At 43.1% G+C, this 12,940-nt stretch overlaps 1 protein-coding gene across 1 annotated transcript in view; it reads right to left on the reverse strand.

The window, feature by feature from the left end:
* cyribb (CYFIP related Rac1 interactor Bb) overlaps window positions 1–12,940 on the reverse strand; it is a 40,605-nt gene that overhangs the window by 6,931 nt on the left and 20,734 nt on the right. The window contains exons 3-7 of the mRNA XM_006795000.3: window positions 9,099–9,181; window positions 6,939–7,060; window positions 6,094–6,199; window positions 1,904–2,043; window positions 417–494 (exon numbers count right to left, since the gene is read on the reverse strand). Coding sequence (XP_006795063.1) covers window positions 417–494; window positions 1,904–2,043; window positions 6,094–6,199; window positions 6,939–7,060; window positions 9,099–9,171 — 519 coding nt within the window. The 5' untranslated portion in view covers window positions 9,172–9,181. The remainder of the gene's footprint in view (window positions 1–416; window positions 495–1,903; window positions 2,044–6,093; window positions 6,200–6,938; window positions 7,061–9,098; window positions 9,182–12,940) is intronic.

Here is a 12,940-nt window from a genome sequence, read left to right on the forward strand (position 1 = left end):
TGAACAATTTTATGTGCCCACGGGAAAGGGCACAATCTCATGTTTCTCATGAAAGTGCGACAAAATGTCAACGCCTAAGAGGAAGAGAAGAGGAGACATATGGATGCATTTCACAAGGAAAAATAAGACTCTCACCAGTAAAACCATGAGAAACTTTCACACTTTATATTTAAGTCAACTGAATCAAGTTTAGTCTGCTATAATCTTTCGATTTTAGTCGACTAAAACTAAAAGAATTATAAGATTATAACAGACTAAATTATGACAAAAATTAAATAAAATTTTACTCAAAAATAACACCATCTGCTATGCTCTAATAGCAGATAAATGGGCTGTTAAACCAAAACAAAGAGCTAACAGATGCTAAAAAAGAAAAAGGAGAAATTGTATGTCAGAGATGGGCGCAACATGCTCACCGGTACATTGTTGATCCGCATTCTACTCAGCGTTCTCCTATAGTAACTGAAGTCATTCTGAATGGCTGGATTTGTCATCTGCAAAACAGAAATATAAATATTATATATACACATATATGTAAGCTTGGAGGCAATCTAATACAGAGAGAGGGGAGAGAGACAGCCTGCAGCCGGACATTCAGCTCTGGATCAAACACACCATCGTCATGACAGAAAGCTTTAGCCAACAAGGCAGAAATGTAGCTTTGGGGGGGAAATGACATAAAAAGAGCACTGATACAATTACTATTTTATGTGCTGAACTGGATTTGAATGTCTGACACTCATTCTGCCCTCTTTTACGTCCACATCCCTGCTCGCCCTGTCAGCAAATATTTGTTTTTTTTCCTGCTGCCGTGAGCTTTGGCTGTGGGTCTCATTAAGGAGAGGCGAGGTTAGAGTGAGCACAGGACAAACGCAGGCTTATTCTCTGACGTTATGCACCCTCAAAGCCTCAGATAAAAGCCACAAGGCTCCATTGGCTCCTTTGACATGACTCCCTACAATATATGAATCATCTGGTTTTCAGTGTGGAGCCAAACTGACCACTTTTTTTTTTTTAAAGGGAAGCTGGCCAACCAGAGAGCTTCTTTTCAAAAGTCACCACAAGCAAGTGCTCGTCATGTGGCTAATTATCCTCATTCCTGCACGAGCTTGTCACAGTCAAAGCTGCGCTGGCAGCATGCTAATCCTGCTACAATAGGCTGGTACTCAGTCTGCGTCCACCGCGTCAAACAGGAGAGACAGGCCTCTTCACCAGGGAGGGGCAGCACAGCACTCAGACACTTTAACTAGGTCAGAAGCCCGTGCACGGGTGTGAAAGATTGATGAATGGGCCTGGCATGCCACCTTGCACCCCCTACCTTCATGTTTTTCATCCTGCCAGCCTGGGTAGTGGGCACTAATTGGGACATCGCTGCAAACCGCCTCAGGGAGTCAGGGAGCCTTTTTTTTTTTTAACGTTTTTGTGTCAAAGGAGCAGGGATGTGGGTCCAGTGTCTTACAAGATGAGTGTTCACACAATTACGTTTCTGACAATGGGCATTTGAGCGACAAACATGCTTCAATCGCGGCTTCGTTTCGGCAGTTTGTGTCTGAATTCAAACCAGATCAGACTTTTAAAGTTCCCTCTGCCTGTCGTTTATATAAAACCTGCCACGCTGTGCAAAACTTGGCTCAGGCAACAACAATTTGCAGACCTTTTTCCCCTTGCAATAACCCTTATTGGCCATTTCACTGACATCCACAGTATCATAAACAGCAGAGCAGTATCAGGGCTCTAATTAAATGCTAATCATGCACTCACTGGCGGCAGCTTAAAACTGCACAGAGCTAAGAAAAAAGAAAAAAAAATCAATCCAGGGGCATCAGCAGCTTGTTGGACGATTGAGAGCAAAGCCTACAGAAGCAGCTAAAATTTTGACACTTAATATAATAAAGAGCCATACTTTAAGCTCATCGAAGCGCAGCGTGAAGTGGAGGATCTCTGCGAACTGCTTGGCCAGCGCCTGCTCCCGCTCCAGGTGTTGAGTCGGGTCGCTGTAAGTCTCGCTGGTCAGAGCACCCAGGAGGCTGTGCAACGCTGCCTCTGTTAGAAAAAGACAGACATCTGTGGGGAACCTGCATCGCTGTCAGAGGACCTCGATTGGGCTTTTACTCGTTTAATGAAGAGCCTGACAAAAGCCTTGAACAGAGACAGTTTAGCTGATGTGTGTAGTCTTCCAGGTCATCAGTCAAAGCCACTGAGTAGTTTTACATTCAGGTTTTTGCCAGGTTAACAGCTCAGGCAGCACTATATGCAAAAATGCAAAGGTCAGGGGAAAGAAGAAGTGCTGCATGTAGCATGGCAGAGTGATCAATATTCAGGTTTGAAAAGGAGAGCAGGGCAAGAACAATGGAGGAAAACACGCTGCTGCAGCTAATAGTTATATTCACTGTATAGTAATGGTTAATAGCTCAGTTACACTAAAGTAAAAAGAGGATGCCACAGTAATTTTATTGGCAAGATACATTTAATTACATGTAATTTCAATGCGCTTAACATAAAAAAAAAAAACTAAAAAAAAAACTGTGGTTGCCCAGAGATTTTTCACATCTGTCAACCTCTGGGGAACCACATACAGTCACACAGGTTGATAACAATTGGTGAAGATTTGCAAATATCTGCAGACAGGGTCAACATAGAGAGACAGACAACCATTCACACCTATGGGCAATTTACCAGTTAACCTGACAACACTAATTACATGTCTTTGGACTGTGAGAGAAAGTCGGAGTACCCAAGTATAGAATGGTTTATAAAGCAAACTATTCTATACTCGTGAGAGGTTTTTGCTCTGCTGATTCCGTTATATGTGTTATATCACTGTAAACTGAACATTTTTAGAGAACTTGAAAAAAAAAAAAAAACATTGAATTTCCTGCAGTTCAGGGAAAATGACAAGCTTCTGTGACTCTTTAATTTAAAAAAAGCTAATACGTGGAAAAACATTTTTCCAATTAAATGATAGAAAAAATACCTAAAGAGTCCTAAAGTAATACAATTACATAATTACATGAGTTAAGTCATGTATAAGTGGAAAAAAGAAAATAAACTCGAGTCTTTCTTTGTCTCTTTATTGTTGGGCCTTGTAGGAGGTCAAGGAGCAGCCTGATACGTGACCAGTGCAGGGTGTCGGCAGGCTGTAGCATCCTGATTAAGACATAGACAAATAATGAGGCAGCGGTGGTGCCCAAACTGCCCAGGGCCCAGTGCCAGTCTCAAAGGGGGGAGAAGGATGGGGAGGCCTTTGAGAAAGGAGAAAGGAGGGGGGGGGGGGGGCTTTCCTGCTCACATGCAAATGAGACATGGGACTAATTATCTCATTGGCATGAAATGGGTGGGGGCAAGATTTCATTCAAGCAGGATTACACTCATTGTTTTGACACTAAGTAAATACAAAGCCTGTGCCATGCCGTGACATAGCATACCCACAGACCAATGATTAAGCATGCAAGAAGAGCACCGGCAGGGAACCAGGGAGAGGGAAATGTGGCGAACAACTTCCAAGCAAGTCAAGTTATCAGACAAACAGATCTTGTTCAGACACATAGTTCTGAAGAAGAAAAACTAAAAGAGCTTTGAAGCCCAGAGGGAATTTTATTTATAGATGCAGACAGTGCTTAGAATTCAGTCTAGACGCCGAAGGGAGCCTTTAGTAATGATATAACCCAGACAAGCTGAACATCTGATGCAATAAGCTACCAAATGGGCACTTTAAATAGACTTGTGTATTTTACAGTTACTGTTGATTACAAATGACGATGCGCATGTTAGCGTAACCCAGGATCAGTGTGATTCAGACAGCGGTCTACTTAAAATAATCTGAAGATGACTTTTCGAAGGACACAGAGCTGGCAGTGCAGTGCGGTAAATTGAGCACGTCTGCCATTCAGTAATGACTCCCATCTGCTTGGGCTAGCGTTCGCAGCGAAGCAGCTGATTAAAAATGGCCTCAGCACTGCAGCCCCCCCACACACCCCCAATCATAGTCAAAACAGAAGTTAAGATGGAGCTGCTTATAGGCCCCCAGAAATGAGCCACTCTAGTATGTTGGGAAGTCGTGCGAGGGCGGGGCACCGGGAGATGTCTGATCTCGTCAGGTCACGGCGGAGCAGGCGAGCAGAATGCAGGCATGTAGACTGTACTCGCTGAGAGGGGCGGGGCCAGATGACAGCGGGACTCAGACTTTTCTAGATCCACAGCTCCAAGCTCACAGCTTCAGCTCCACAAAAGAAAACATCAGCTATTGACATAACTGAACAATTAAGCGATTAATCAAATTAAAGTGTATTAAACAGCCGGTCGCAGCTTCTGGGGACTACCTGAGGGTCTGGGGAAGTCCCCAGGTTCCTCCCAGTCCTGTTCTTGTGTTTGCATTTGCAAACAGGAACTCCTGAGTGAATTAACAGCCAGCAGTTGGTAAAGCAACAACACCTCTTTTTGTGGTCTTTCATTTTCTTGTAATCCTCCTGTAATTCTCTCTATACTGCTTTTTCTGTGGTGGATGCGATCAGCGGGTTTTCTCCTTCAGTCCTTCAAGATCAACTTTTTTTTAGTTTCTGTTTTCTTCCATTTTTAAAGGCTAAAATTTATGTGTCTTGTCTGATGTTTTAGTCATGTTTACACTTTCCCCCCTTTTTTTTTTTTTTTTTTTTTTAAATCCCATTTGCAGGTGCCATATTCATGTCTTCAAACTATCCAGGCCCCCTAAGTGTGGACCAAACATTCCATCATCGTTACTCTCATGCTGGAAAAGGCTTAAAAACACACTAAAACAGAGATTTAGGAACTGCGATGGGCCCTAGTTCATGCAGAGCACACTCAAAATAAATGGAGTGCTACTTTTCACAATTACTGGATCCATAAAAAAGCATGTCCATAAACATAGGAAGCTTTTTTCAGTTTTTAATAATGCATAATCTGTGGTCTATGACATGGTTTTCTTTCTATGGTAATATTAAGATGTCACCTTGGAGCTTAGGTAAGCTAATCACCTGTTAAGTTTCAGCATTATAATAAAAATTAATCCAACTATGCACAGTCCAACTTTTGCCACTCCTAATTTTTTGACTTCTGGTCAAAATCTGTATAAAGATATGAGCTTTGAGTCTGAAGGTTTGTTCTAAGAAATGTACATTTTTATACTGAAGCCAACTTTAGTGTTGGTGTAGCAGGATATTACTGTCCCCGATATACAAAATTTGTGATTTTTTTTTATGTGATTATCAATTCTTGTGACAAATTTTAGGATTTCCCATGTATACGTCTGGATTTCAGTGCAGTAAAACGTGTCCGCTCATTCCAAATGCATAGGTTCTCCTCTTTCAGGGAGTCCTGTTTGGATATCACCATCCTGGCGCCTGAAGCCTAAAGTCCTGGCAGGGAAATAGAGCAACGCTCGAGACTGAGATTTGACCTACTTTGTTACATAACAGCCATCACCAGGCTGCTGCCGCCGCCCCCTGAGTGCCTTCTCCACCGCCACTGGGATTACGGGGTCAAAGGGGTTGAGGGCACTGACGCATGGCGGGTTCCCTCCCCTCAAGCCTCAGGGTCATAAGAAGATCAGGGAGCAGTGAGCTTACACCCCCACCCCCACCTTGAAACCATGCTAATAAGACCCTACAGAGGTCAATACACAGTGCAACGCAAGCGGCATGTTGAGACGGTAGCATGTAGGCGGGGTTCAAAGCACACGTGTATAAGACTGCATGCTATGAGTATGAGTATGTGTCTTGCGAAGCTCAGCAGCAAATCCTGCCGATGCAGAAGCGGACAATTAAGGTCGCGCTTACATCGGTATGAGGTCGCTATAAAATGCCTTGCACATGAAGGACACCGGCTCTCCCCGTTAGTCATTAAGACAACAAAACCGCACAGACGTTTCAGCAGCTCACACTGATCTACAATTCCAAGCGCGGTGTCGCACACAAGATCGTTTTAGCTCTGAAAGAAATCTCAGAGGACACCTGAGTTCGCTCCAGTTGAAACGGTGCGTGTCTGAGGCTCAGTGATGAAGATCTCAGAAGCAGTGATGTAATTTTTCCTGGCCTACATAACACGGTTACTGTAGAGACGGCGCAGGCAGACACAAACCTAATCTCTGCGAGAACTCGTAGAACTTCTTCAGCTTTCCCACCAAGGGGACCACGGCCGCCCACGCCTTCTCCTGCAACGCCTCATCGTTTGGATTCTGGATCGCCTGGAAAGAAATACAACACGGGTGTCAAACTCATTTATGCTCATGGGTACATACAGCCCAGTTTTATCTCTGGGCTGGAGCAGAAAAACCACTGCATTATAATGTAAAAAAGAAAAGAAGGGGGGGGGGGGGGGGGGGGGGGGGGGGGGAACCCTCTTTCTTTTACCGTAAAGAAATGTTAAAAGAAAATGAGTCACATATTTACAAATTACTTGATGCCTCTTAAGAAAAATAAGAGCAATCTCAACGAGTCTGTGTTTTTCATATTTTCCATTTTCTGTCATTACATAGAAACAAAACAGGTCCTTGACAGACCACTTTGGTGTGGTACAGCAGGCCAGGGGTAACGTCATAATGTATTAGTAAGGAGACAATAAAACTGATCAGGGCTCTGGCTTGGATGAAATCAGCAGTTACAGATGCTGAACACCAAAATGAGATACGAGAAGCTGAAATTAAATAAATTTTAACGGTTCATTTGCAGGTCAAGTCTTTAAAAACAGACCGAGGCTAAAAGACAGAACTGATTTAATGGCCCATGTGGAGGTCATTCCTTTGATCTTTGAATCCAAAATTGATCATCTGCTTTATTCTGCTCATTTGTGTTAGAAAAAAATGATACAAATTACTAAAGCAACACCTGATAAAGGACAAGCGACACCTCCATCACCTCATAAATGCACATCTCCTTGTAATTCTGCATGAGTGTGTCCTGCGATGAAGGGGTGGATGAACGTACCTCTCGGATGTCCGGCCCCGCTCCCTTGTAGGCCTGCAACTCGTCCAGGATCGCCTTCGCGTCCTTCAGCACCACATCCACCTCTTCCCAAATCTCTCGCTCTGCTTCTGTGGGCTGGGCATCTGCAGGGGACACGCACCAAAAAAAGGACCAATAACAAAGTCAGCTGGGCAAATCTGATTGGAATCTCATCCATATTCACACTGACTCAACATAAAGTAAAATACAGCTCTAGGACATCTACCACACCCTCAATATCACAGAAAGTTTAATGAGCAACTTTCAATTATGCAAATGAAAGTTCAGTCAAATAATCGTCTCTTCCCACTGCTTCCCATTAAGTTTTAACACCACCCACTTTTCCCGGCCAGGAAGCAGGGAATTGGAGGAAGATAAGAGAAGACGAACGGAACGGGTTATCTCAAAATTTGTAAATGTAACAGCATGGCATGGTGTGTGTCTGTATTAGTGTGGGAAAATGCGGTCCTGGAGACACAGCCTGCAGTGGGAACTACCACAAAAAGCAGTTTTAAGCAGGTGTTGGCAGGTGTTTGTCTGCCGGCAGACAGTTTTGTTTTATTTTTCCCCCCCCAACACAAAAGTGTTGCAACCACACAAGATCCAGCCACAAGACTTCACAGGTGTGTAGCTGACATCAAAGTCATGGTAGAGTTCGTAGGTGGTTGCAGTCCGACTGAGTTAAAGGTGTCAGAAGTAGGCAGACTTACAGGCCAGTGCCATGTTCTTTTATCATTTAGAGAAGGAGCTACACCTGTTTTATCTTCAAACCTGCTTTAATTCTTCACAGCACCGATTCAACAAGATGCTGGAAACATTCCTCCGAGCATTTGCTCCACATTGATGTGACAACATCACGTCAATGGTTCCGGCAGATTTGTAAGCTGCACATTTGAGGACATAACTCTGTCATGTTCAAGAAACCAGTTTGAGATGATTTGATCTTTGGGAGATGGTTTGTTTTCCTGATAGAAGCAGACATTGCACAAAAGACAATGAGAGACAATGTGGTCATAATGGACATGGTCAGCAACAACACTCAGGGAGGCTGTCATGTTTAAATGATGGTACTAAGGGGTCCAAAGTGTGCCGACAACATATCCCCTCACCATTACACCACCAGCCCAGACTGAACTGTTGATACAAGGCAGGCTGGATCCATGATTTCATGTTGTTCCTGTCAAATTCTGACCCTACCATCAACATCTAATGACAATTTTTTTAAAAACTCATCAGTCCAGGAAACATTTTTCCAGCCTGTGTGATCTCTAACTTCATTTTAAACCCAGATGTTGTAGCTTGCTGCTGTAGCTTGTCTGCTTCAGGGAGGCGTTCAGAGATGCTGTTCTGATCCTCGGTTTGAACTTTAGGTTGTCTTGACTACTTGTCCAAGTGCCCTGAGCTGCTGTCATGTGATTGGCTCATTAGACATTTGTGTTAATATGCAGCTAAACAGGTGTAAATAGTGAAGAGGCCAGTGAATATGAACCAAGCCATGGATCTGGAGAACTGTTCATAAGGATACATTTTATTTTTAAACATGAAACTAGTTAAAAAACTAGTTTTTATTCATTTTATTTTAAACTAGCTATTTCTATTTGCTCTTCAGAAATAAAATTTCAGGCTCTAACAGCATTATTAAAGAAAAAACTTCATACAGCATTGCCCAGTATTGTAAAGCATCAGTTGTATATAAAACGGTGGTATTCTTTCAGTATAAAAACCACCTCGAAACACTCTGAGCTCTATGAGAAGCCGTTTCCTCTGAAGGTATGACTGACTCTCTGGGTTTGCCAAGTGTGAGAATAGCACAGCACAGGTTCAAGCCACGCTGAGGGCCCTTAGGCTACACCACAGCCTGACTTCAGTGCTTTATATTTGGGGAGGGGGCACTGCTGCACCTCTGCCCTGATTGATATTCTGCACACATTCCAGCATGGAAAAGGCAGGTTGATGGAAAAGAGCAGCAGCCCTAGTGGTAGATTTGATTCCTTTTGCTGCTGGGAGGAAGAGTGAAAAAGATAAGTGGTGGTGAAACGACTTAAGAGTTTTGGAGTTTTGGAGCTGGTAATGTTATGGTAAGATATCCATGTGATCCATATCAGGATAGATGTGGAGAAATTACTTAAAAAGAAAACTCACTTTCAAAATCGAGGAAGAAATTGGGCTCCTGTTCCAGATCTGTGCATGTCAAAACTTTCAGTAGGTTCCCCATGTTATGATACCTGTTGAGAGAGAAAAAAAGAAGACGAGAGAGAAATCAATAAAAAGAGAAGAAGAAGAAGAGTGCAGCAGTGAAGTGAGCAGGTGGTGATGCATTGTTGTATCCATGCACCTCACTCCCGCTCTGCTTCACTGCTCTGGTGCCTGTATGAACTCAGCGATACCCCAGATGTGCCCACCGTTCACATACACCAGCACTCCCCTCGGACACTCCCCAGTGTGTGTTTCCTGCACCCAGGCTCTCACCAACCAGATGTCAAACCAAAAAAAGGCCCAAAAATAAAAAACACAGTCTGACTTCTGCTTTGCTAAACTTCTTCCCAGCATTGGCAAACCTTTACGGGCAGCCGCATGCAAACTAATCCATTTTACCTTGTCCGCAGGGATATCGCTCATAATTTATGTTATGCATGAGTATGTAGCTGTTTGCTGCACAGTGCATCCAATCAAACATTCATAAAGTCTTCTCTGTTTACTGTAAGTGAATCAGACTTAGAGCAGTACTAAGAAATTCACTTAATCGTCTCTGCACAATCAGATAATGCAGCTGCCCAAACATCACATTAATATTAACCATGCCTTGGCAATGCAAGCATGTACGATGAATGTGGTACAGTAAACAAAACACTTGCACTGTGCTACAGCAGTAAATATAAGGCCAGAGTTACAGTTTTGGCATCCATAAATTTGCAAGTTGAGTGAATTTCCTCATCAGACGATGACTGTGAGGCTCCGTGTCTACCAGGTTTGTGACCACCTGGATTTGTCCACAAGATGCTATGCTACAAGGCACCAACTACAGCCTCGAGAAAACTACAATAGGATCGAGTACTTGTCTGTGGTGTCTGTAGAGAGTGTAGCTATAATCCCAGCCTAAGACAGCAGCATGATACAGAAACCTAAAGCATATATTTTTTAAATATTTATTAACCAGTGACCATTGCACCTTTTTAGAGCATAAGGCAGGGGTGTCCAGCTCCAGGCCTCAAGGGCCAGTGTACTGCAGGTCAGGTTAGATGTGTCCTTGATCCAACACAGCTGATTTAAATGGCTAAATTACCTCCTCAACATGTCTTGAAGTTCTCCAGAGGCCTGGTAATGAACTACTTATTAGATTCAGGTATGTTGACCCAGGGTGAGATCTAAAACCTGCAGGACACCGGCCCTTGAGGCCAGTAGTTGGACACACCTGCAATAGGGTATCAAAGTGGACCTCTTAAGCTCATTTCTAGCTTCACGTTTGGACTCCACTGGAGAAGCTTTGCATGATTCGTGGTTCAAAATAATCCTTGGGTCAGTCTGAAACGAGCTGGTTTAGCTTTCCTCCCTTTAAGTTTCTTCTGATTCGCTGCTCCCCATTAAAGAAGGTTTGAACAGCAGCTGTTTAATATGATCCATATAATCCATCCTTCCATCAAACAAAGCACAACAGGTCATTTGTACATCTTCTTCATGGTTTCTAAGACTAATAAACTGTACAGGACAGGCACCAGTTTAGCTCACAAGGTGAGCAGGCAACCATATGCCGCAAGGCTGAAATGCAGCAGACCAACCTGAAGCTCTTTGCCGTGCATTTTCACCTCAGTCGCTCTCTCTGCTTTCCTGACCCACTCTCTACTAAACTGTCTACTAAAGCAAAAGGCTTCAAAAACCTCTACAGAACAGAAAGTGAACCAGACAGGATCACAATAGAGGTCCAGCTAAGAACGGGAACCAAATCCAAACAGCCTCTCTCCAAGTTCTGTGATCAATGCTGCTTAGCTGTGTTTATGACAGTCACATTACACAACAATGAGCTCAAATTCATTTCAGTGGAGCTTCTGCACACCTGAGCCACGTGCAAGCTTCTTCTTCTTTTTTATGTACTCAATGTAAACAAATGAGTTCCTGCTTGAAACCTAGGTATGCCAATTTCTTGCTGTACAGAAAGCTGATCAGTGAGAGTCAAAGAATTTGACCTGCAAGCAGAAATGATAACATCATTGATATCATTAAAACTGATCAATGGTCAGCGTGGTCAGTGTTGAGCTTTTGTTTTAAGTGCCTTAAACTATTAAGATTAACTGGGTAAACAGATGTTAAATGGAGTACAGATAGAGCAGCACCAAAACCAAAGCAAAGCCTGAGCACAGAATCTGTATTTGCAGGGACATAAAGAGACACCGCAGTCCAATTATCCAGAATTGAGATCAGCTGGAGATTTCTGCACCAGCAAGGATGGTGGTTAACTTCCAGGAGATAAATCTCATTTAGAGACAAACTTTTTAAGCTATCTAATCAGATTTTACTGGTTATTCTATTAACTTTAAGTTTCAAAAGAAAATGTTCATTCTGCTCAAAAAATGAATATGCCCAAAATAGGTGACCAGACGCATTTGAAGACAAGAGCTGAGATTTGTTTAGAGACTTGCTACCAGAAGTGAGTCATACTTTTATACATCTACAGCACCAGGGTTTCTGATCCTTGGAGGAAAATGTTTTTGCCACACCCGTAGGAAAAACCAGAGCACTGCAATACAATTATATGTTTAAGTTTTTGTTTGTCTATAATGGGCAAAATAAAAAAAAGGAGAGCAGGACAATGAAAAGATTTCTGTCAAGTGTGTTTCTGGAAACAAACTCCTAACTTTACTGCAGGTAGGCCAATCAAAGTCACACAAATTTACCAGTGTGTCCTCACTCCCTGTTAACTGGAATTTGTTACCACCCAGTATGATTTATGGTTATTTATGTAGGGCTTGTGAAAACGACCCAGTTTTTGTGGCTATGATGATCTTCAAGTGCTTTGCAGGTATGAGGAGGCGACAGACGAAAGAGACGAAGACCCACACATACAGTATATATATATATAATGTATATGTACACACACACACACACACACACTCTCACAAGTCAGCTGCGAGTTGTGCAATGAAAAGCGGCACCCTTGCGCCGCTCTCTGCTGTCAATCCTCCGACTCCTCGAAAGTGCAGAGCTACAGAGGCTGACAGACATTTGATAAGTCAGAGATCTGCTGCAGTTTGTAGAGAGAGAAACGGTGGCAGCTTTAGCCCTCGGTGACGGGGTGGAGATGGACGGGCTTTGCGAGAGCGGGGTCGGCGCAGAACAGTGACGCAATTCAATTTTGGCAGGCAGATGTCACCCGAGATGAGTGGCAGGTGAAGAGCCAAAGCGTTCGAGCGAGGGTCTGCAGAGACGGGGGCAAATCACGCCAGCGCAGGTGATTCTGGAAGACAGGGAGGTGCTGCGACAGAGCAAAGTACGCACTCAGCAGTCAGGAGCAGAGGTTGAGACGGGGCGCTTTTAAAATGCATGAGATGCATCGTGTAGGGAGGATTCTTGAATGTTGAAAACCGAGCACTGGGTCATGTCCCTTTCTTTTTTGTTTTCGAAGTGCGATGAGCAGACAGTTTTTAAATGACTGAATGACGAGTCGAAGCTGAATTTGTCCAAGTCGTCATTTGCACGGTTTTGTTTTCATTTAGTTGTTTTGTTACAAGTAATAGATTAAATCAAAAAATAAATATTTGTTAGTAGAAATTCTAAATTTAACTTGAATATATTCTAATAAATATTTGGTGTGCATTTAAAATGAGCTTCTCTCTGATTTCCTGTGCATCAGCATGAAATCAGTGGATGAACAGTGATATTTTTTTTACTTTTATTTACTTCAAAAGCGCCTCTACAAACTGTCTGTCACCAGCCAAATCCACCGACCACCTGCAAAGCCCCACCTGCCTTGTCTGGTCTCATCAAACTAC

Source organism: Neolamprologus brichardi, chromosome 9 (genome assembly GCF_056152115.1).
Source record: "Neolamprologus brichardi isolate AB-2024 chromosome 9, ASM5615211v1, whole genome shotgun sequence".
In the NCBI taxonomy this organism is placed as follows: Eukaryota; Metazoa; Chordata; class Actinopteri; order Cichliformes; family Cichlidae; genus Neolamprologus; species Neolamprologus brichardi.